Below are 25,747 nucleotides of genomic sequence, written 5' to 3'. Positions count from 1 at the left end.
GAAGGATCACACTATCCCACTCAGGTCCTATCCGCGCTTAGCAGGCGCCCCGACCGAACTGTAGGAGTCGCTGTTTACAACGACCCGGACCCACCCCGCCAGCTTCTCCCACCCTCTAATACAGCCAATTGTATTACTGTGAACGGTGAACTGGTGACAACCCCGGAGCTGTGAGCTGGATTCGAACAGGCGAATCCAGCTCACAGCTCCGGGGTTGGTGACGAACGCAATCTCCACTACGCCACCTAACCGCCCAGTTTCTTATTTTCTGACATTCCCAGAATATGTGTGTGTGGTTCGCTACTTCTTGCCCACATTTTCTCCAACATGGCTTTTGTGTTGGTGTGTAATTACTAGAGATGTTCCGATACCATTTTTTCCTTTCCGATCCGATTCCGATACCTAAGCTTTGGGTATCGGCCGATACCGATACTTATCCGATACCAGTGCATACATTAAAAAAAAAAAAATAATATTATATAAATTATAAAACTTTTTTTATTTTTTTTATATAGCTACTGTTTTATATATACTGTTTTTTAGTAATAACTATAAAGTAATGGTATTTATTCAACAACAGGTGATTGTATAGATTAGTATTAGTATCAGTAATTGAAAACTATCTCAATGAGTTCACCCACGGAAAGGTTGTTGGCACATTAGTTCCACACGGACATTATTCGTTGCTGCACTTGCTTCCACAATATGTTAGTCGTATGCCAATTCCCAATCCCCTTCCTGGTCGCTGCGCACTTACCCCCCACAGTCAGATCATCTGGGAGAGTGGAGGCTATCACGTGCTTCCTCCGACACACGTCCAGCCAATCAACCGCTTCTTTTCACCTGGCAGCGCGGATCCTCCCCGAGAGGGCGTAGCGTGTGGAAGGATCACACTATCCCACTCAGGTCCTATCCGCGCTTAGCAGGCGCCCCGACCGAACTGTAGGAGTCGCTGTTTACAACGACCCGGACCCACCCCGCCAGCTTCTCCCACCCTCTAATACAGCCAATTGTATTAGTGTGAACGGTGAACTGGTGACAACCCCGGAGCTGTGAGCTGGATTCGAACAGGCGAATCCAGCTCACAGCTCCGGGGTTGGTGACGAACGCAATCTCCACTACGCCACCTAACCGCCCAGTTTCTTATTTTCTGACATTCCCAGAATATGTGTGTGTGGTTCGCTACTTCTTGCCCACATTTTCTCCAACATGGCTTTTGTGTTGGCGTGTAATTACTAGAGATGTTCCGATACAATTTTTTCCTTTCCGATCCGATTCCGATACCTAAGCTTTGGGTATCGGCCGATACCGATACTTATCCGATACCAGTGCATACATTAAAAAAATAAAAAAAATATTATATAAATTATAAAACTTTTTTTATTTTTTTTATATAGCTACTGTTTTATATATACTGTTTTTTAGTAATAACTATAAAGTAATGGTATTTATTCAACAACAGGTGATTGTATAGATTAGTATTAGTATCAGTAATTGAAAACTATCTCAATGAGTTCACCCACGGAAAGGTTGTTGGCACATTAGTTCCACACGGACATTATTCGTTGCTGCACTTGCTTCCACAAGGCTCCGTTTAGTACTAGAGGCTCTGTTGTTGTGATTTTTGCACAATAAATATTCAACATTCTCTTTTGAGACTCCGCCTCAGACTCTTATCATTTGGCACTAAAAGCTAAACATTCTCACCGATATGGCTGTCCGCAACATGTCATTAATTGTGTACGCGACGTGCAATTGTGCAATGACGACGTTAACGTGAGCTAGGTTAGCTAGCATGAGCTACCGGTATATGGAAAGACTAACGTTACTGGTGACATTGTGATTTAACTTGGAATACTCCTTTGCCAACTTGCTGTACTTTGCTTGCAGGTCTGCAGCCATTATTGCTGGATTATGAATAGCCCCAACTTTAGCCAAGGTAACGTTAAAGCTAGCTTTCGGTTAGCTGTTCAATGCTAATAACACCAGCCACCAAGCGAACTCATCAGAGCTCCCCGTCAACAGCGCTCTGTCGGGATGATGGCATTTTAAGAAAGTATCTGCTCTGCTGTTAAAATGACAAATGGCAATTGACACTTTAATTCACGGTCGATTAAGCACACGTTTGTTTTATAATGCTCACTCAGCGAGTAGGGTATATCTGCAGAGCCACAGAGCCCAACGTCCGCAGTGTTGTTGATAAATTACATCATATGGTATCGGAGCGCAACATTAGAGGGTATTCGCCGATACCAGCATTTTAGGCAGTATCGGCGGCATTTCCGATACTGGTATCGGTATCGGAACAACTCTAGTAATTACCCTGTATTTCTGGTGTTATAAAGAATCTAATTATGTTTTTCCACCCAAACTCCCTCCATATCCTTGATCCTGTGGTTGATTGTTGTATCTTACATGTGTTATACCATTCCTCCTCTGTTATCTCTATTTCTAATTCTTTCTCCCACTTTTCTTTTATATACAAGATTGTAATTCCCTTACTGTCTATTATTGCCTGATATAGTGCTGATATAACCCTCCCATTCCTTCCTTCATATGATTTTACCATTATCTTAATTACCCCATTCTGTTCTTTGTCTCTGTCTTGTTTTATTTCTTTGTTATAGTAATCTCTAATCTGTAAATATCTAAAGTGGTTTCTATTCTCTAGTCCGAATCTTTCTTTCAATTTTTGTAGTCTGCATCTTCCCTCCTTCTATCATTGTACATATTGCTGTTATCCCCCCCCTTTCCCATATTTTGAACCCATGGTCATCTATCCCTGGTTTGAATTTGTTGTCGTGTGTTATCCATCTCGGTATCTTGGATTATTTTTCTAGCTTGTATTTCTTTACTATTGTGTTCCATATGTTTATAGTGAATTTGGTAATTGGGTCTAGTAGTTGTTCCTGTCTTCTGAACAGCTCCCTATCTCCTATTAGTGCCTGCACTTTGAATCCCTCTCTTTTGGTTTCTATGTCTTTCCATTTGGCTTCATAATTCACATTGCACCAGCATGCTACTGTCCTAAACTGTGCTGCATAGTAATAGCCTTCTAAACTGGGTACTGTCATTCCTCCTTTCTCCTTTGGTAGTTGTAGAGTCACATATCTGATCCTTGGTCTTTCCCCCCCCCAAATGAATCTTGATATCTGTCTATCCCATTCCCTGAATTGTTTTTGTGGTATTCATATAGGTAAAGACTGAAATAGGTATAATAACCTTGGTAATATGTTCATCTTAATGATTTCGACCCTTGAGCTGAAATCTAGGGGCATTACTGTCCATCTTTCTATGTCTCTCTTAATTTTCTGATTAATCTGTGTATAGTTTGCCTCGTATAGCCCCTCCACCCCTCTTGTAATGTTCACCCCTAAGTACTTGATCCTGTCCATGTCCCATTTAATTTTGTATTTTTCTTTGATCTCTATAGTTGGAGTGTAGTTCAGTGCTAAAGTATGTGTCTTCGTCACGTTGTGTCTATACCCTGAGTAATATCCATATTCTGTCAGTAAATCCATCAGTGTCGGAAAGCTTGTGTCTGGTTGTCTCATAATACTATCACGTCGTCTGCGAACAGTCCCAATTTATGTTCTGTTCCCTTTATCTCCACCCCTTTGATGTCTTTGGTCTGTCTAATTAGTTGAGCCAGTGGTTCGATGAATACATCGAAGAGCGTCGGCGAAAGACAACAACCCTGTCTGGTAGCTCTCTCTAGTTTAATCCTGTCCGTCAGACTGCCATTTACCTTAATCCTTGCTGTCGGTTCTCTATATAATGCCCTAATTGTTTTCATAGCGTTGTCTAATGCTTTTTCTGCGTCTCGGCTAACTAATACTGCACTTCCTCCTTCTTTTTGTATCTCCTCTACTATCTGCACTGTCTTCCTTATGTTATCCTGTGTCTGTCTTCCTTTAATGAATCCGGTCTGGTCTTCGTCTATAATATCTGTCATAAATGTCTCAAATCTTTTGGATATTATTGATGTATACATCTTGTAATCTACATTAAGTATGGACACTGGTCTGAAACTGCTACATAGTTCTCTATCTTTCCCTTCTTTTGGAATTGTAGTAATTATGGCTTCTTTCCATGAAGGTGGCATTGTGCCTTCTTTCATCGTGTGTCTGAATGCTGCTTTTAATATGGGGCTCAGTTCCTGTCTAAATGTTTTGTAGAATTCAGAGGGGAATCCGTCGCTACCCGGTGACTTACTGTTCTTTGCTTTACTGATCGCATTCCCCACTTCCTGTTCTGTAATCTCTGCGTTTAATATTTCGTTCTGTTCCTTCCCTATCGATGGTAGATACAATTAAAAAAAAAATCTCTATCTCCTCTTCTCCTGCCGCTATCGGTTGTGTGTATAGTTTCTTATAGTATTCTTCAAATGTCTTCTCTATTTCAGCTGGTTCTCTTAGTATTTTGTTTGTGTTCGTGTCCCTTATTGTGTGTATTGTGTTCAGTTTTTGTTGTGTCCTGATTCGTCTAGCTAAAAGTCTGGTCGCTCTCGGTCCTCCTTCATAGTATGTCTGTTTCATGTACCTAGCTTTCTTCTCTATTTCTGTCAGCAGTTCTTTGTTTATCTTTCCTCTAACTTCCTTTACCTCTCTAAGTGTCTTTTGGTTCTTTGAGCTTTTGTGTTCTTTCTCTAATTCTTTCAGTTTCTTTATCAAGTTCTGGTATGTCTCTATTCTGGCCTTCTTGAGTAATGCCGTCTTTGCTATACATTTTCCACGTATTACTACCTTTAGTGCATCCCATAAAATGTTTGGGTCTACCTCTCCATTATCATTTTCTTCTCTGTATCTAATTATGTCTCCTTTTACTTCGTTAACCAAACCTTTGTTATTTAATAGTTCTACGTTCAGTCTCCAAACTGTATTTCTCCGCCTACTTTTAAGATTCACTGTCAGATATATTGCGCTATGGTCTGATATGTCCGTTACCCCTATCCTGCAGTCTTCTACCCTGTATCTGTCCCCTGTTGTCATGAGAAAATAGTTTATCCTTGAATATGTTGTGTGGATGTGAATAATGTGTGTATTCTCTGTCTAGTGTGTGCATTTCTCTCCATATATCCATGATTCCTAATTCTGCCATTTGTATATTCATATATTTGCTAATGTTTGTCCTCCATTTCTTTGTGCTTGTCGTGTCTATGTCATAGTTCAGTACTACATTAAAATCACCTGTACAGATTAGGACCCCTTCCCCTTCCATCGCTATAATATCAAAGATGGTTTCAAATAGATATTTCTCACTTTCTGATGGAGCATACACATTCACTAGTGTTACCATTTGACCTTCCATTTTCCCCTTGACCATTACATACCTCCCCTCGTTATCCCTTATTTCCCTGATAATTTCAAACTTCACTGTGTTCTTAATTAGTATAGCTACTCCTCTTCTAAGGTTCTGTTTAAAAGAACTATAAAACAAATTATCATACCCGAATTAGGGGTGGGAATCACCAGTTTCATCACGATACGATACAATATCGATTCTTTGGACAACGATATTTTCTGATATCACAAAGTCTGCCATGATACGATACGATTAGATTCAGGTGCCTGCGATCGATATTAGACGATATTATATGCCCATTTAACACAATCCGTAACATTTAAATCAACAAAAGAAAAAGGCAATGGAAATATCATTTGACATTTTTATTTTTGATCTCTTCCAGACATTTAAATGAAAAACAATCTATTGTTTTTAATACAAATAGACCTCCTGTTCACTGTTTTTGGTTCGTTTTTCATTTTTTTCCGATATTAATATCCTATCACAGTGCTGTATTTTGGCTGGAAAAGGCATATTGGGAGTCAGAAGGTGCAGTACCGGCCAGATCCTGTTAGTGGGGCTATCTCGAGAATGCAGTAACCCCCCCTCCTTCCCAGTCCCTAGTGGACCTCTGCTGTTCTCTCTATCAGCTTAGTTTAGTTAGCTCACGCTAACGCAACGTTAATTTCGGTATTTAACGCGATGTGGGCATAAAGGAATGGCGAGGATGGAAAGCATGTTAGATGCATTTGACCCCACAAAAAAAAAAAGGGCACTTATTTCGGGCAAAATAGGCGGACTCTGAAGCAATGCTGTCTAACGTCTACACACGCTGAGCTGCGCTGAGCTACTGTTGTTGTTGCAGCCGGGCGGATATGCTCACGAGGGGATTTTCAAAATAAGAGTATCGCAATATGAATCGATCTTTTTACGTTGCATCGATCCTATTTGATAATTGATAATAGATCGATATATCGATCTGGATCGATGTATCGTCCCACCCCTAACCCGAATCTCTTCAGCTTTTCATGTTCTTGTGATATTAGATGTGTTTCTTGTAAGAAGATAACCTGCGCCTCTTTCTTAAGTTTCGTCATCACCTTACTCCTTTTGATCGGACTATTCATACCATTAACATTCAACGACATCATTTTGATACCCTTAACTTGTTTCATATTTTTTTTCCAAATGTTCTCCCGTTCTACCCATGTCACATAAAATAATATTTGTGGTTGTAGCCTCTGCTATCCCTGTCTGATTTACATACATATACCCATAATAAACATTAACATCAACATTAACACTTGGTACTTCCATGGTAGTAGTGGGTCTCAGTCGTTTCCCTCTTTTTCCCGCTGGTGGGTGGGGAGTAGTGGCTCTCCTAGTGAGAGGGCTCCCCCTAGTGGCTAAAAGATGTGCACTATACATGTCCAACTTGTTCTGTGTGCGGCCTCCGAGCTCCCGGTCATAAGCTCTGCATTAGTCACTTTCATGTTCCCGTCTATTTGTCACGTGTAATCCTGTGGTTCTTTCATGTCCGTCTCAATATATCTCTTGAATCTCCATGTCCTTTTTTATAACTTTTGGTATAATTATCTCGTATGTACTTTACCATCTTCTCATTGCATAAGTCATTTTCATGTTTACATTTACTTGTATTGTGTGTGTCACATGTATATCAGTCTAATGTGTATATTGTACTTATCCTTCCTTGGATCACCGTGTCCCCTCTCGTCTCCTCTCTGCTCCCCTTCCCTGTGTATTTTCGTCGTTCTTCTCAGTTGATTCGCTTTGAATTGGTTCAGATCTCCTTCACCTTCCCGTCCTCCTCGCCTCGTCCTCGCCCCTCAACCCTGGTCCATCTTCTCGCCTTCTCCAACCTCTGCATCAGCGTCGGTCTCTCTTCTTCTCCTCCCGGCACCTTCCATCCTCTCTGGTTCATGTCCCTCATCGCTTCCCGCACGTCGTTGTACACCTTGATGCCTTCTTTCCAATGGACCTTCAGCGTGGTCATTGGTGATTGAAATCTGATTCCTTTCTCTTTCAAAGTATTTTTTATCTGAACATAGCTCCGACGTTTTACAGCCACCTCTGTTTAATAGTCATGGTCGAAGGTTATCCTCTGCCCCTCCACCTCAATCTTCGTCTGCCAGGCTGCTCTGAGAATGTTTTCTTTGACTTCGAATTTCAAGAAATTAACTATAACTGCTCTCTGTGGTCTTTATCTGTGGCTTCGGCGCTAGGGCCCTGTGTGCCCTTTGAATCCTTATCTTGTCGAGGTCTGACATTTCCAATTCTTCTTGAATTAGTCTACATATTTGGTCATCGAATCTCCTTCTATCCCTTCTCTCAGTCCCCATATTCGTATATTATTTCTCCTTGACCTCCCCTCCAAGTCCGTTAGCTTTTCTCTCAACATGTTTTGATGTTCGAGCATCGCCATTAGAATTCCTTCTATTTCTGTATTCCATTCTTCCGTTTCAGCTGTCCTGTCTTCTCACATCCTTATGTCTTTCTCTTGTTCCTGTAGTTTTCCATCAATTGTCTCGAGTCTCTTATTTATTTCTTCTCTGAGCTCATCCTGGCCCTTCTTTAATTCTTCCCTGAGTGTCGATATTGTTCTGGATATTCTGCGTGTTAGCTTGGATGCTAGTCTGTATGCTAGCTTGTAGCTCCACTACCCAAGTGGGTACCTCTGCTCTGTCGACTTGCGTCATGCTAGCTTGAATTACCTCCTGCGTCACCTCCTCGTGTCGGTGTTTGTATCAGATTCAGATTCCTTTATTGAGCCATTTGTGTAAAACACATTGGTAATTGTTGCAGCAATACAGTGTATGCATTCTTTCTTTTTTCACAGTAAACAAACACCAACACAGACAAGAAACGAAAACAGTGCAGTGGGGGATTAATCAATAAATAAAATACAAATATATATATAAAGTGAAGTGTGCAGAGATCCAGTACGGACTAGTGCAGTGCAGTCAATGTCATTGTGCCAGTGTCACTTGGGGGCAGAGGGGGGGGGGGGGGGGACCTGAGGCATTGATCAGCCTGGCGGGGTCGCTTTTTTTGCCCTTTTTCTCTCGTGTTCATCCTTCCTTTTCTCTTATATCCTTGAATTGTCACTTTTTATTTTGTTTTAGATATTTTAACTTCCTTTTTCTTTGTTCTTTGACCGGGAGCTCTTTACAATGGCCGTCTACCTGAACATCTCAAACCGGAAGTCCCGATACTAATCCCTATTACTATAAAACAATGCTAAACACTGAAAAAAGCCATTTATAATGCATGTCCCCTTTAATATAACCCAAGGTTCGCACAAGGTCCTTGAAGTGCTTAAAGTGCTTGATTTTTGACAAAAGAAAGTCCAGGCCTGGAATTCCTTGAAAACAGCAAGTTTTTAACACATTCTATATTATAGCTATGGATATAATAATATTGCCCATTTGACATTGAGTATCTATCGTTCAATATGTGAAAAATAAATAATTCTTTCATCCATACATTCCCGTTTTATACCGTGGTGAATATGAGTATGGTTTTAGATTGGTCTGGGGTCATTCCCGAAATGCTGAGCCTTATGCGTGTATTACACTAAAACCGTTGCCGTTTCTTGCCTGGACCCGCTATTATTCTCAAATCAAATAATTTTTTTGATGCTTTGATCGCCACCAACGGCATTGGTTGTGGAGTAACGTTACACAGACATGTTGCGATCGAGGTGAAGACATGGTTGGATCAACGCAGGATTGATATCATATAGCCCTTACCTTCACTAGGATGTACTCTAAAAAGAATATTCCAATTATCTGATCACCATTCCAAGTATTGATGTCCATCGTGTCGCCAACATAATCCACTACACATCATGCATCGGGAGTATTTGATTCTTCTCAATCCAACCGTTATAAACGCTGAGCTTGAGCAACCAAAAGAAAAAAACCCGGACCCATTAGATCGACCCACAGGCCAAGATATAATGTTTCAAAGGGTGCTCGATACCGCCGCCTGGGAGGATCTGGCCGGTACTGCACCCTCGGCGTCGCAGTATGCCTTCTACCGGCAACATACATTGAATAGGATATTAAAATCGAAAAAAAGGAAAAACTATCTAATAACGTATATATACGTATACGGTCGTCCGCCAAACACGTATGTAAACGTGGTTGGAGTCCATTGAGTTAAGGTGAGTGTGTGCATGTGAGTGTTGTGTGCAACGAATGTAGAATGGATGAGTTGGGGATAAATTATGATAAATGTATTGACAATAAAACATTTAAATAGAAACTACAACAAAAAGAAAATGGAATCCCATCATGTCTTCTGTCTCTGTCCATCAGTCTCTCATGTCTTCTGTCTCTGTCCCTCAGTCTCTCATGTCTTCTGTCTCTGTCCCTCAGTCTCTCATGTCTTCTGTCTCTGTCCCTCAGTCGCATGTCTTCTGTCTCTGTCCCTCAGTCTCTCATGTCCCTGTCCCTCAGTCTCTCATGTCTTCTGTCTCTGTCCCTCAGTCTCATGTCTTCTGTCTCTGTCCCTCAGTCTCTCATGTCTTCTGTCTCTGTCCCTCAGTCTCTCATGTCTTCTGTCTCTGTCCCTCAGTCTCATGTCTTCTGTCTCTGTCCTTCAGTCTCTCATGTCTTCTGTCTCTGTCCCTCAGTCTCATGTCCCTCAGTCTCTGTCCCTCAGTCTCTCATGTCTTCTGTCTCTGTCCCTCAGTCTCATGTCCCTCAGTCTCTCATGTCTTATGTCTCTGTCCCTCAGTCTCTCATGTCCCTGTCTCATGTCTCTGTCTCTGTCCCTCAGTCTCTCATGTCTTCTGTCTCTGTCCCTCAGTCTCTCATGTCTCTGTCCCTCAGTCTCTCATGTCTCTGTCCCTCAGTCTCTCATGTCTCTGTCTCTGTCCCTCAGTTTCTCATGTCTTCTGTCTCTGTCCCTCAGTCTCATGTCTCTGTCCCTCAGTCTCTTATGTCTCTGTCTCTGTCCCTCAGTCTCTCATGTCTTCTGTCTCTGTCCCTCAGTCTCTCATGTCTTCTGTCTCTGTCCCTCAGTCTCTCATGTCTTCTGTCTCTGTCCCTCAGTCTCTCATGTCTTCTGTCTCTGTCCCTCAGTCTCTCATGTCTTCTGTCTCTGTCCCTCAGTCTCTCATGTCTTCTGTCTCTGTCCCTCAGTCTCTCATGTCTTCTGTCTCTGTCCCTCAGTCTCATGTATTATTTATGTTTGTCCAGATCGGCCGTCTTCTCCGCCGTGGGCTTTGACATGGGCACCATGCAGCTCCTCCTCCCGCCACCAGAGGGCGGTCCTCCAGCTCCTCCTCCCCCGGGCGCCCTGTCCTGCCTGTCCGCCCTGAGCGCCACCATCCCAGAGCTGCTCCAGGGCTTCAGCAGGTACCAGTTCCTCTCTGTTTAACAGACAGACAGACAGACACTTGGCCACCCCCCCCCCCCCCTGGTTCAAAAGCTCCTGTATTTTATAAATGGTAAAAATTAGGGGTGTAACGATTCGATTCCACTTCGATTCGATTACGATTCTTCAGGCAACGATTCAATGCATCATAAATCACTTCATTTGACCACGATTCGATTAGATTCAATGTGATTAGATTAATTTCCGATCAGTTAATTCCCCCCCCCCCAAAAAAATGTATACACAAATGTGGCTGGGGGAACTGATTCACTCAGCATGAATGGAATATAGGTCAATACAAAATTAAAAATTAAAAATATAGTTTTTATAATCGATTCTTACATTTTCAAATCGATGCAGTTGAATCGTCACCTTAGGATCGATGCATTGTTACACCCCTAGTAAAAATGGTAAATGGTGCATTTATATAGCAGCTTTTATCCAAAGCACTGAGACCTATTTCTGAACGCTGTGGCTATCCTATCGATGCTGCAAATCACGATCGGACATCATGGCATTCTGTCATGCTTTGTGCCTCCTGGTGGCATATAACCGAACATAATAGGCATATTATGTACAATAAATATAGGCAATAAATTATTTTAATATGAATATAATATATATATATAACGAGTGTGGTTAAAAGTAAACATACACAAGGTGCAGTATTCTCAAGATAACTGGCATGATGTCATACATACATACACAAGGATGCAATTTCTGCTTAAAGCATCTGTGTGTGTGTCTGTCTGTGTGTGTGTGTGTGTGTGTGTGTGCTCTCCTCTCTGTGTGGCAGTGTGTTTTTAATCTGTGTGAGGGGGAGGGGAGAGGGACAGATTGCGCTGCAGCTCAGTACCATAGAAAAGGCACGTTGAGGAATTTCTAACATCTCACCCGCCGACACTGCTGCTGTTAACGCAGTCAAATGCACGATAACATTATGCCTCTCGTGTGTCATCCAGACACATCGCACTCATTGGCTCTATTATGCCAGCGTTCATGTTCCACTGTGTGTGTCTGTGTGTGTGTGTGTGTGTGTGTATGTATTCTTCTGCAATGGATAAGATAAGGACTATCACATTGTGCATCCCTATCTAGCTTGGCTCAGTGTGCGTGTGTGTGTGGGGGGGGGTGAATGTGTGTTCATTGAGTTGTGTGTGTGTGCATGTGCACTTCATGCTCTTGCCTTTGTGCTCATGTACATGCATATGAGTGAGAATGTGAATCTGACTTTGTGTGTGAGTGTGTGTGTGTGTAACATGGCTCAGGAGGTAGAGCTTTCGTCTGGTAATCAGAAGGTTCCCGATTTGATTCTGACTCCTCTCGGCAGCGTGTCGAAGTGTCCTTGAGCAAGACACTTAGGTCGCTTTCACACAGGGGCTGTTTGGTCCGGATTATCGGACCAGAATTCGATAGTCCGGTTTTTCGGGTTTGTGTGAATGCTGTCGAACTCGGTCCGCCGGACCAAACAGGCGAACTCTGGTCCGCCTGAAAACGTAGGTCTCGGTTCGCTTCATAGGACCAAACACGAACCAAATATAGGAAGTGCTTATTATTACGCCCTTTTCGACCACGTGACATTGTTCAGATAGTTTGGTGCGCCTGACAGATTGCTATGTGAACGCAGGCGAACCAAATGAAGAATGCAACAATGTTGCAACTTCACCACCAGAACCGCACAGAGTCCACCAAAACTATATGTGAAAGCGACCTTATCCTAACTGCTCCTGATGAGCAGGTTGCAGGGTTTCGCACAAGGTCCTTGAAGTGCTTAAAGTGCTTGATTTTTGTCCAAAAAAAGTCGAGGCCTGGAATTCCTTCAAAACAGCCAATTTTTTAACAAGGTGCTTAAAAAGAAATTCAAATGTCCTTGAAAAACAATGTTATATGCATCTCACGTCCCTTCAGAAAGAAAGTGTACACAGATTTTACACAGACACGGTGGGATACATATAGAAACTGCGTTGAACGGTGGCTTAACTTGCCAATATTCCTGGAGATTTATCGATAAGAAATGGTTGGATACAGCTGAGAAACGGGCCACAACATGTTCTGCAGCTCAAGATGTGGGAGTCTGAGCTTACAGAACATGATTCTACAAGTGAAAGTCCTCTGAAGAAACTTCGATCCAAGACCGGCCTACCAGCGTTTGCCGGCCCTGTACTTATTCAATCTTTATTTATACTCGATAATACACTGAGTAATTAAACTCATTTACAGTGCCGTCGAGATGTTACATACACAAGTGTCACAGTGTGTTCATAAATATAAAGACATCAGACAATCAGAATAATTAAGAGCACATTTTAAAATACATTAAAAAAAAATAAAGAAATCTTTTTAAAAGAATAAAATAGCTAAAAATTAAAACGGAGGTAATCATTTAAAAACAATTACATATTGTGGTGACCTGATTGGTCATTAAGGTTCTAAACCGACCATAGACACTAGAGTGTCTAGTTTCAGTGTTTCCTGCAGGGTATTCCATGATCAGGGGAGGAAATTAGGCCACTTTACCCGCCAAATGCGGGTATTTTTTACGTTTGGCTGGTAAAAAAAATCAGATACTCGCCAGTTGGCTGGTAAGCCAAAAAGTTAGTTTCCTCCCCTGCTGGCGAGTATACAAAAAAATTAAACATTCTGCAATCACTGCACTGGCAAACGGTGCGCGTCTTCTGAGTGTTCGCTTTAGTTGACAGTGCCACGAGAGCACTGCACAAGACCACCCGCGGACATATAATGTTTAATAAACGTTTGCGCAGTACTGGCCAACCCGCGGACATATAATAATAAAAGTCCCGCGGTACTAGGCTAGCCATCAGGAGCACTCGCAAACAGATAACGTTAAACACAGCAGAAGATGGAAAACAGACAGACTGACCAACGGGGAACTGCATCCAACCCTAGTACAACCCTCGAGTATAAGTTACTAAGGACACATTTAAATCACAGAGGTGTAATGTTAGTCTATTGGAACTGTATACAGTGGTTAGCTTCTAGTTAGCGTTTTAGCTATAGCTGCTTGCTAGCTAACGTTAGCCCCGTGTGCTCAAAGCAGCCAGCTAGGTGTATCTGTTATGACTATAATGTTTCCAAAAAAGCACCGGACTACGACGTAAGGTTAGACATTTTATTTCATGCTCAAAAGCCCCTGGCTTGCACATCGCAGTCACGAAAGGGGCTAGCTCAACCAGTGCACAACAGCACACCAACCCAACTGACGTTACCACAACACTTGACGGTACTTCACAGCACTGTCGTAAGACCACCGTGCTGTCTTAAAGGCACAGTGTGCCTACCCAGATGCATACACAACATTGACGCGGCTTGACATACAAAGAAGTAATTATCACAATTAGTGATTTTTTTTGTCTGGTAAAAAATCTGTTTGGCTGGTAAAAAAATTCAGATACTCGCCAGTTGGCTGGTAAGCCAAAAAGTTAGTTTCCTCCCCTGTCCATGATGTAGGGGCAAAAAAGCCAAAAGCAGATCTACCAAGTTCAGTACAAACTCTAGGCACTCTAAATGTAAGCCAAAAACTGGATCATGTACGACAGGGTCCAGTGGTCCATTCCAATAAAGAACTAATATAATTTGGACAATCTCTAATTATGGCTTTATAAATAAAAAGATTGCAATGCAACTTACGTCTCTCTGCCAGAGAGGCCCACCGGACCGTATTATATAGGATACAATGGTGAGTACCATAACTATCACCGGGAAGAACCGGCCTACGTCGCCGAGAGACTGACTAGAAAACTCCAGGACCTAGAAGAGGAAGAGGAAGAGGAGGCCCAGTACAGCCCTGACCAGCAGCAACGTACTCTGGACCAGGAGGCCCAGTACAGCCCAGACGTCAGCCCCGAGTCGCTGCACTACAAACCCCCGACCCAACTCACGGGTGAGTTTGACGTACAGTCAGCACCGAGGAACAGCACCTGGGTACCCGGCCCCTGGTACCCACCAAGTACCAACCCACGACAACACGTACGGGGAGACTCGCCCAGGAGGCCTCTTCCCCAACGCTCACCGATGTGCCAACCATCCATGGCATCGTACCTTGGCACACCGACGTTCCCAGACTTTACGCGCGAGGACAGAGCACAGTACACGGAATTACGGATGTGCTTGGAGACTATGATGTCCGACGTCCCCGATGAGTCGTACAAATATGCCATCCTCCTCAAGCATCTCAAGGTGCCCAGAGCGCATAATATAGCGCTGGCATATTCCAACTCAAGCACCCCATACTCCGCGGCTCTAGTGGCCCTCGACCAGCGTTATGGACGCATATGGGACTACGTGATACAGGAAATAAGAGACATCGACCGCCTCCCCCCAGCCAAAGACAATAGAGCATTGGATGACCTCTCTATCAAGGTACAATCCCTGGTAGGGATGCTGGGGTCCCAAAGGGAAAAAGGGAGATATGAACTATATGCTAACTCTAATGTGGAACGAATACTAGAGAAGCTCCCTCCAGCCCGCCAAGAGCGCTTTCGGCGGCAGAGAGACCACCGTGATCCCGACGGTCCCGAGCCATCCCTCCTAGACCTGGCCGACTTCCTCGCGAGAGAAGTCAGCAGCCTACGACTGGATACGTTCGTGTGGAGTGGACCAAGCCCAAGAGATGGACCTCGGAGATCTAATGATAACCGCCGGTCGGTGACCGTTATGCACCAAGCCGAATCAGTACCGCAGCACAAGAACCACAACACCCCCTCGACGAAAGAGGAGTGGAAGATTGAATGCCAGTACTGTGAAGGGGAACATCGGCTGTATCAATGTGACAATTTCAAGAAGCTGACCACGGACGAGGTGAGTCAGTGGATCAAAGCCAACCGCCGCTGCTTCCGCTGCGCGCGCAGCCATATGGCAGCTGAGTGCCGTTTAAAGAAGAAATGCAGCAGGTGCGACGGCGCCCACTTGGAGGTCCTGCATGATATCAACAAGCGTCCGCCAGGACAACAAAGTGGGCCCGTCACGGTGATGTATCAGGCCGAGGCGGTGGCACCAGTACCGAAGATCCACCAGACCGCCCCCTGGTGTACCGACTGCTACAGCAGACACTGGGAGTCACGGTGCTACTCGGACGACCGGGAGTCAGCACCACTCCAGAAGATCCAAGGCAACCCACCAACAGGAGTGCTCCACATAGACCAGCATAGCGGGACCCCCCGAGTGCTCATCAAAGTGGTCAGAGTGCTCCTGAGCTACGAGGACAAGGTCCTGGACACTTACGCCGTCCTAGACGATGGGTCTGAAAAGACTCTCCTCCTCGCTTCCGCCGCAGCCCAGCTGGGTCTGCGGGGTGCCAAAGGAACAATGACAATACGTACCATTAGAAGAGACCAGAAGACCATAAAGGGTGAAAATGTCTCCTTCAAGATAGCAGCGGTGGACCAGCCCGAGAAGCAGTATAGCATCACCAACGTCTTCACCAGCCACGACATAGGCCTGTCACAGTACACCTACCCCATCCCACAGCTGATGGCGAAGTACGTGCACCTACGCAGACTACCTATACCGCTCATCGACGGCGCCACACCGACCCTGCTCATAGGCTCCGACCACGCGGACCTCATTCTCCCAATTGAGGCGGCCCACATCGGACCCAAAGGATGCCCAGTCGCGGTTCAGACCCGACTGGGGTGGACGCTCCAGGGCCCCCTCTACGGACTTGACAGTCAACCCACGTCTACACGCTGCCTGCACACAAAGGTGAGCGACACCGGTCACTCTCTCGTACAGCCCGTTGAGAGGCTATTGACATTAGACGAGAGGCCTGTGAGAGAACCGTGGGCCCAAGAAGAGGGAGTTCCGAACTCCACCCCCCTCAGCTGCGCTCCAAGCGACGTAGCTGACCTCGAGCCCAGCACCCCACACGACTTCTTGATGGGGCGGCCGGAACCGGCCCCTCCTCAGATGGGGTACAGACCAAACAAGAGGAACAGACGGAGGATGTGGAGGCACAGCCAAGCACAGATCAACCAGTCTCGGGCCCGCTTCCTCCTAAGCCCCCTACCATCCCTTCCAGCCCGTCAGAAGCGGGTCAAGGACGGGGACAACTTAAAAGTGGACACGGTCGTTATGATCATAGACCAGTCACTACCCCGAGCTGCGTGGCCGGCCGGCCGCGTAAGCAAAGTGATCACTGGTGCCGACGGAAAGGTCAGAGCGGCAGAAGTTCTTGTCCAGGGACGGACATACACCCGACCCGTGGCGAGGCTGATAGAGTTGCCAAGGCTCCCTGACTCCCTTGATGACGATCATGACCCACTGACTTTGTGAATTGCCCTACTCCCCACAACAGACATTGAGTAGTTGACAAGACGATTAATCTGTCTTTGCTTTATCTAATTAGGTGCGGACTAATTAGGAGGCGGCTGTTACAAAGGGTCAGATTAAACCGAATATATATATTTACTGCTTGAGATCCCTTGTATAATATTTGTATATCGTTTGATATCCCTTGTATATTCTTTGTATATATACACGGAATATCCCTTTACCTAGGTACAAGCCAGACCATAATATTCGTTCTCCTATTGGACAGCGACCCCTAGGCGCCAGCGACCATACCCCCAATGGCAAGTTCAAAGCCACCGCCAAGGCATGTCTCAACATGTCCAGGTTTGCGCAGTAATACGAGACAGAACTGAGGTTGGCACTAGATTATTCACCTTACGTATAAATACGTCGCAGGTGGATACAGCAGTAGTCTTATCCCAAAGTTGAAGCCTTCACCACGAGTCAACGACCAAGTGAAGTGAGCAACTTTGCGTCTAAATAGAGCACTTATAACATGTGCGAATAAGATAGTAAAAGTGTCATAGTTTAGTGAAGTAACGTCGAGTTCGACCTAGTTTAAGTGTGAAGGATAGTGCACAGGAGAATCTACACTGGCGAATGCAGAGCCCTTTCCGGCTGGATTATATTGCTTTGGTACCGTGGCTGCTGGAGCAGAGAACCGTCTACCCCACTATAGTGTGGGATCTACCCAGTGAGGAGCACCCTCGAGCCCGCCTCTAGGACCACAGAGGCTGGCTAGCTTTCATCCATGCTGTCGGGCATACTGGATTATAGCTGTTGCTTTGTCTAAGGATCAAGGGAGTATTGCACCGACTCCCGTAGCTGGAGCTTCTTTATTCCGCGTTGACCCAGACTTTGCTCCCGAACATTCCTCTACCCTGCCGGCTTACAACCGGAGGGAACCCCCTAGTGTCTCCAGCTGACTACGAGTGTGCCTTATGTAATTCTTATGCTACAGGTGGCGTCAGTTATACCCATCTTACTATTCTCATGGACTTACGCTCTTGACCTACTTTAAGTGTTCTTCGCCTTACAAGCGCAATCATAATTCTCAATCTGTAACCTACCGTTGTTGCTCTAATAATAAATACCTCTAACTAGAACTTTAGGTGTCATTGTCGTATTCTTGTGTGGGTGTTCACCAGATATATCATGTACTGTATGGCCAGTAATTAAAGTACATAACTAAGTAGTGGTTTAATAATACCATACTCTCAATACAGTCAGGGAATTGTACCCCTCAGTTACAGTGTCATTTTGAAAAAGAATAACTGAATTTAACTGAAACTGAACATTTTAAAGGTCCCATGTTTTATAAATTGCCTTTTCCAGTGTTTAGCATTGTTTTCTAGCAATGTGGGGTTGTATCAATGGGGTCTGTGTCTCTAATTCTCATTTTGGCTCATCAGTCCAGTCTCGAGTTCACGAGATCCTCCCTCACTGAACTAAGCCGTTCTGATTTGACTCGCTCGCTGACGTGAATAAGGCACTGGTTGTAGTCACCGCCCACAATCAACAATTCGCTCAACAACAGAGCGAGTGGAAATACTGACACTTCCTCAAACGGGTTGACGTGACGTGAGTGCCGACGGAGAACGAGCGAGCGAGCGAGCGAGAGAGGGAGAGAGAGGGATACGGAGCATTTACACAGTGTGTGTAAATGCTCCATATCCCTCTCTCTCTCTCGCTCGCTCGTTCACTGCTCTCTCTGTCAGCACTTGCGTCACGTCAACCTGGTGCAAAATATCATAGCGCACACACACACTCCCACGCGTATTCCGATCCGTGCAATAATATTCACGGGGGTATATATTCTCATTTGAAACAAGTTACCAATGCATTGTCCCGTGGGATTATGCCCCCTGCAGCGAAATTAATTAGTCTCCCTGTCTATCTCTCTGTCTCTCTCTGTCTGCCAGTGCAGACTGTGGGTGACTGTCACTCAAAGCGCTTTGTGAGTATGGACGGAGCCCAGCCCAAAACAGCTTGAAATCTTGAAGTGGAAAAATGCTGCTTTAGAGTACTTGATTAGAAATACAAAACAATGAATGTGAAAAATAACTTACAGGGGGAGCTCCAGTAGCTCACCACGTACCGCGAGTGCTATTTCAGCGCCGTGGACAACCGTGCTCGTCACGGATCTGGGGCTGAGCGAGTTCGAATCCCGGACTGCAGCCGTGCCTTTCCCAGAGTGTCTTCCCCCCCATCTGAACCCTTTCAGCCTGCTTCTGTCGGTCGAACTTGACCAAGTATAAATGCGATAAACGTATAAAAGAGCCAGGGAAATGGCCAAAGTTTATAAAAAAATAAAAAAAATAAAATAAACTTACAGATGTGTTCCATAGACTCACAGGAATTGTGTAACATTGCCCAAATAGTGAAAGGAATAGCAAAAACATGGGACCTTTAACTGAATTTAAACTGAAACAGAAAATCGTTTTGGGGGTGGGGGTCTTAAGAACAGTAGCATGATTTTTGTGGGGGGCGCTCCAGTAGCACACCACATAGCGCGCTGAGTCGCGAAGCGGTCGTCCCGGGTTCGTTTCCCAGTCCCGGCGACCATTTGCCGCATGTCTTCCCTACCTCTCCTCCCGTTCTCCTTCTCTCCATCTATCGGTCCTGCGTGGCCAGAAAAAGCAGAAAATGCTATAAAAATAAAAAATAAAAAAAAAAATAAAAAAAATTGTCAGTCATGCACATCCCTAATCAGGAGTCAGGGCACCGAGGCTGTTCCACTCTGTCCTGGCGCTTCAGTCGTCGCGCCGCGTTTTCTGCTGTTTTGGCTACGAGGATTCAGTCACTAATGGATTGAAGGCCAACAGATGAACGCCGGTCGGTGTCTGGGACCAAATGTTCATGATAAAAATAATAAAAAAAAACATATACATATATCAAGTCACCCAGACTCTCTGTCTCTCTTTCTCTCTTGTTCCTTCTCTTGTTCTGTATCTTTACCTCTGTCTCTCTTCACCCCCCTTTCTCTTGTTCTGTCTTGTGTCTCACTTTCTGTCGTTATGTCACTGTTTTACTCTGTCTCACTCGCTCTCAATCTCTCTCTCTCTGTCTCTCTCGCTCTCTCTCTGTCTCTCGCTCTCTCTCTCCTCTCTCGCTCTCTCTCTCTATCTCTCTCTCTCTCTCTGTTTATCTCTTTCTCTCTCTCCGTTTCTCACTCTTTCTGTTTCTTGCTCTCTGTTTCTCACTCTGTTTCTCGCTCTCTGTTTCTCGCTCTCTCTGTTAAGTTTATCTCTGTGTGTGTCCCCTCTCTCTCTCTCACGCTCTCTCACTCTCTATCTCTCTCTCTCTCTCTCTCTCTCTCTCTCTCTCACAATCACAATCACCCTCCCATCCAACTTCACACAAATACAAAATTGTACTTTGACATTTGAGTGTCACGCTTTTAGGATGTGATGAAGTCAGTACAGACTTAGATGAAGCCAGTTACAGACTTAGATGAAGTCAGTACAGACTTAGATGAAGCCAGTTACAGACTTAGATGAAGCCAGTTACAGACTTAGATGAAGCCAGTTACAGACTTAGATGAAGCCAGTACAGACTTAGATGAAGCCAGTTACAGACTTAGATGAAGCCAGTTACAGACTTAGATGAAGCCAGTTACAGACTTAGATGAAGCCAGTTACAGACTTAGATGAAGCCAGTTACAGACTTAGATGAAGCCAGTTACAGACTTAGATGAAGCCAGTTACAGACTTAGATGAAGCCAGTTACAGACTTGGATGAAGCCAGTTACAGACTTAGATGAAGCCAGTTACAGACTTGGATGAAGCCAGTTACAGACTTGGATGAAGCCAGAGACACAATCGGAGGTCTTGCTTGAGGTGAAGACCTGCTCACATGACATGACCAGTGTGGACCAGCTGTAAAGGCTTTTAAAGGACACTTCCCCGGTATTTACTCTTTAAGGGACACTTCCGCAGTATTTACTCTTTAAAAATACCAACTTTTCCTCATGTCCCAATTCGTAGACTTGTAAAGGACCAATTTGAATCCACTAGCCCCTCTATGTACTCTTTTTAAAAGGTCAACCGTAGCTCCCTGCCTCAATACTCTACTATTGACTCTGTAGATTAAAGGGACAAGCTTGAATGAAACGTTACATAGTACTCTTGTGTGTTTATGTAAGGGACGTATCTGTTTGCTTTCCCACGCGCTGACATAGCCAGCGGTGTGTGGTGGCGGGGGGCTGTATTTACCGTGTACTAGAAGCCTACATGGGATATAGACATACTGTACATACTATACATGGAGATCACTATCTGGTTCTACGCCAAGACAACATTCTTAGTGTGTGTGTGTGTGTGTGTGTCACATGTGTGTCACGTGTGTGTCACGTGAAACAGGCCGCATGCTGCTGCATTCGTTAACTCTGTGTTTAGTTACATAAAAGAGGAACAGGTCAGAGGCCTGGGGGGCGATACGGTGGTTATAGCACTGCTGCCTCACAGCGAGCAGGTCCAGTGTTCTCCATGTGTTCTCCCTGCGTTCTCCTAGTGTTCTCCCCCCCCCCCCACACACACACATTTGACAAAGGGAGACATTAATCCACTCTGACTGTGTTGAGTTGGCTGTGGCAGAATGATGCCAGCTTGTGTAGGTGTGTGTGTAGGTGTGTGTGTGGAATGTGGATGTGTGTGTGTGTGCATTCTTCTGTAGTGGATAAGGACTATAGTCACACGTGCATCTCTATCTGCAGGCAGCTTGTGTGTGTGTGTGTGTGTGTGTGTGTGTGTGTGTGTGTGTGTGTGTGTGTGTGTGTGTGTGTGTGTGTGTGTGTGTGTGTGTGTGTGTGTGTGTGTGTGTGTGTGTGTGTGTGTCTGTGTCTGTGTCTGTGTCTGTGTCTGTGTCTGTGTGTGTGTGTGTGCGTGCGGTTGCCTAGGAGACGGTCAGACTCAATTTAATGTGTTAGGATCAGAGCTATGACTCATCACTGCTCCCTCACCTCTCCGTCTGTCTGTCTCCATCCATCCGTCTGTTGGTCTCTTTCTGTCTGTCTCCATCTGTCTGTCTCCATCTGTCTGTCTCTATCTGGCCGGAATCCACAGAGGCTTTGCGTGCTTTTTCCGAAGCAAAGCCGGTGCATCTCGCTCTCAAATGAATGAAATTAGGTTGCTCATGCGTAAACATAGGCTTTGCGTCCGTGCAATTGGCGTATATTTAAATGAGGTAACATGGGCGGAAAATCTCCCCTTTCTATGTAAATGAGCCTCTAAACAGGTGATCATGGCAGCAGTAATTGTAGCAGACCGTGAAAGAATATAGAATATCTTTTGGAACGACAATATCAAATCAAGATATTGAGCATCGTACTTATTTAAATATCGTTATATAACGTTGTGGGCTTTGGTGTAATACTCGTATAAACATAATCTAATATGAGCGACAAATATAAAGCCACATGCAGAGATATATCGCTATAGTGGCTGTATACAGCGCGCACCTGCACGTATTGGGACGGAGAAGAGTTACCGTTAGTTTGCGAGCCACTCACCTGCACGTTACGTATTGGAACGGAGAGAAAGATACCGTTAGTTGGGGAAGAAAAGGTGAGAGGGAGAGGAGAGAGTTGTTTTTTGCTACAACGCTGTATGGTCACGTTGGTGAAGTGAATTACCAGTTAAAAACGGTATCGTAATATCGCCAAAGCCAGGAGAAGTGGAGTGACATACTCCAACACCGAAGACCAGCGTTTTGGACTATAGGAACCCGGTCCGTACGAGACCCCCCTATCCAGCGACTACCCGACTGGTTTCATATACATTTGATTAGCCCCAGGATATTAATGTGACCACAGGATATTATGTAATATGTTACATGTGTGTTTTTATGTTACACATTAAATGTAATAATTCAACTTGGTACCCCTGTCCCCTCCAGTTAATAAGAGTGTCTCTCTGTCTGTCTCCATCGGTCTGTCTCCATCGGTCTGTCTCCATCTGTCTGTCTCCATCTGTCTGTCTCCATCTGTCTGTCTCCATCTGTCTGTCTCTATCTGTCTGTCTCTTTCTGTCTGTCTGTCTCCATCTGTCTGTCTTTCTGTCTGTCTGTCTCCATCTGTCTGTCTTTCTGTCTGTCCGTCTCCATCTGTCTGTTTGTCTGTCTCTATCTGTCTGTCTGTCTCTTTCTGTCTGTCTCCATCTGTCTGTCTGTCTCTTTCTGTCTCCATCTGTCTGTCTCTTTCTGTCTGTCTGTCTCCATCTTTCTGTCTGTCTCCATCTGTCTCTTTCTGTCTCCATCTGTCTGTCTCTTTCTGTCTGTCTCTTTCTGTCTGTCTCCATCTGTCTGTCTCCATCTGTCTGTCTGTCTCCATCTGTCTGTCTCCATCTGTCTGTCTGTCTCCGTCTGTCTGTCTGTCTGTCTCCATCTGTCTGTCTGTCTCCATCTGTCTGTCTGTCTCCATCTGTCTGTCTGTCTCCATCTGTCTGTCTGTCTGTCTCCATCTGTCTGTCTCCATCTGTCTTTTTCTGTCTTGTCTCCATCTGTCTGTCTCCATCTGTCTTTTTCTGTCTTGTCTCCATCTGTCTGTCTGTCTCCATCTGTCTGTCTGTCTGTCTGTCTCCATCTGTCTGTCTCCATCTGTCTTTTTCTGTCTTGTCTCCATCTGTCTGTATCTGTCTCCATCTGTCTGTCTCCATCTGTCTGTCTCCATCTGTCTGTCTGTCTGTCTGTCTCTTTCTGTCTGTCTGTCTCTTTCTGTCTGTCTGTCTCTTTCTGTCTGTCTGTCTCCATCTTTCTGTCTGTCTCCATCTGTCTCTTTCTGTCTGTCTCCATCTGTCTGTCTCTTTCTGACTGTCTGTCTCTTTCTGTCTGTCTGTCTCCATCTTTCTGTCTGTCTCCATCTGTCTCTTTCTGACTGTCTCCATCTGTCTGTCTCCATCTGTCTGTCTCTTTCTGTCTGTCTCTTTCTGTCTGTCTCCATCTGTCTGTCGCTCTCTTTCTGTCTGTCTCTTTCTGTCTGTCTCCATCTGTCTGTCTCCATCTGTCTGTCTGTCTCCATCTGTCTGTCTCCATCTGTCTGTCTGTCTCTTTCTGTCTGTCTCCATCTGTCTGTCTCTATCTGTCTGTCTCCATCGGTCTGTCTCTATCTATCTGTCTGTCTGTCTGTCTCCATATGTCTGTCTCCATCTGTCTGTCTGTCTGTCTCTTTCTGTCTGTCTCTATCTGTTTTGTCCTCTATAGAGCCCTGTCTCCAGACAGCAGTGTTGAGGGACATATATATAAATTTTTTGTCCTCTATAGAGCCCTGTCTCCAGACAGCAGTGTTGAGGGACATATATATTAAATGTTTTGTCCTCTATAGAGCCCTGTCTCCAGACAGCAGTGTTGAGGGACATATATATAAATGTTTTGTCCTCTATAGAGCCCTGTCTCCAGACAGCAGTGTTGAGGGACATATATATTAAATGTTTTGTCCTCTATAGAGCCCTGTCTCCAGACAGCAGTGTTGAGGGACATATATATTAAATGTTTTGTCCTCTATAGAGCCCTGTCTCCAGACAGCAGTGTTGAGGGACATATATATTAAATGTTTTGTCCTCTATAGAGCCCTGTCTCCAGACAGCAGTGTTGAGGGACATATATATTAAATGTTTTGTCCTCTATAGAGCCCTGTCTCCAGACAGCAGTGTTGAGGGACATATATATTAAATGTTTTGTCCTCTATAGAGACCTGTCTCCAGACAGCAGTGTTGAGGGACATATATATTAAATGTTTTGTCCTCTATAGAGCCCTGTCTCCAGACAGCAGTGTTGAGGGACATATATATTAAATGTTTTGTCCTCTATAGAGCCCTGTCTCCAGACAGCAGTGTTGAGGGACATATATATTAAATGTTTTGTTCCTCCCCAGGGTCCTGTCTCCAGACAGCGGTTTAGGGGAATCACAGGAACTCCTCTCGCTCATCCGCTCCCGTGAGGTCAGTACCATCATCATGTACAATAAATATAACTCTAAAAGGATTATACATGTTAATAACATTGCCCTAATGCAGGGGGTCGGCGACCTTAGGCACGCGTGTCACCATTGGCACACTGTAGCTTAACCAATGGCACACTAGCAATGACTGAGCGAGGAAGGAAACGTGTGCCCTCGTTCGCACGCCATTTTATGTTATTCACAGTAGTTTGATTGATATATAAAAAAAAATATATATCAGGGTCAGAGCTAATGTTCCCCGGGTCCTATGTTCCCCGGGTCCTATGTTCCCCGCTTTTTTTTAAAGAAAGGGTCCTATGTTCCCCACTCCCGGAATAAGGGTTCTATGTTCCCCGGTCCTGCCCGCTCCCGAACGCTCCTGAACAAAAAAAGGGTCCTATGTTCCCCGCTGAAATAAAGGTCCTATGTTCCCCGGCTCCTATGTTCCCCGGTAGCGATAAAGGCTTGCCACCCCAGCGCACGTACCGGCAATGATCTACAGCAGTGGTTTTACCGATACCAGCATTTTAGGCAGTATCGGAGGCATTTCCGATACTGGTATCGGTATCGGAACAACTAATATTAAATGTTCCAATGTTCCAAATGTACCAGTTAGAAATGAAAATGTGTTGAAAAAAGTTTGATAATTTAATTCCACGGCATCTGTGCCGGCCTTGTTTATTCCTCTCTGTGCATTCAGTCAAAAGCTATCCAGCTGCAAGCTAGCCTAGCTTAGCACAAATGAATGGAAGCAGATACGGATCAGCTAGCCTAGCTTAGCACAAATAAATGGAAGTCGTTACGGACCAGCTAGCT

General features: G+C 44.7%; 1 protein-coding gene across 1 annotated transcript in view; it reads left to right on the top strand.

Annotated features, from left to right (window-relative positions):
• swt1 (SWT1 RNA endoribonuclease homolog) overlaps positions 1-25,747 on the top strand; it is a gene marked incomplete at both ends in the record, with an annotated part of 109,094 nt that overhangs the window by 33,001 nt on the left and 50,346 nt on the right. The window contains 2 exons of the mRNA XM_084308342.1: positions 10,512-10,670; positions 24,866-24,932. Coding sequence (XP_084164468.1) covers positions 10,512-10,670; positions 24,866-24,932 — 226 coding nt within the window. The remainder of the gene's footprint in view (positions 1-10,511; positions 10,671-24,865; positions 24,933-25,747) is intronic.

The sequence above is a fragment of the Notolepis coatsorum genome (genome assembly GCF_963971535.1).
Source record: "Notolepis coatsorum genome assembly, chromosome: 2".
Classification (NCBI taxonomy): Eukaryota; Metazoa; Chordata; class Actinopteri; order Aulopiformes; family Paralepididae; genus Notolepis; species Notolepis coatsorum.
This window is presented reverse-complemented; position numbering and strand designations above follow the sequence as displayed.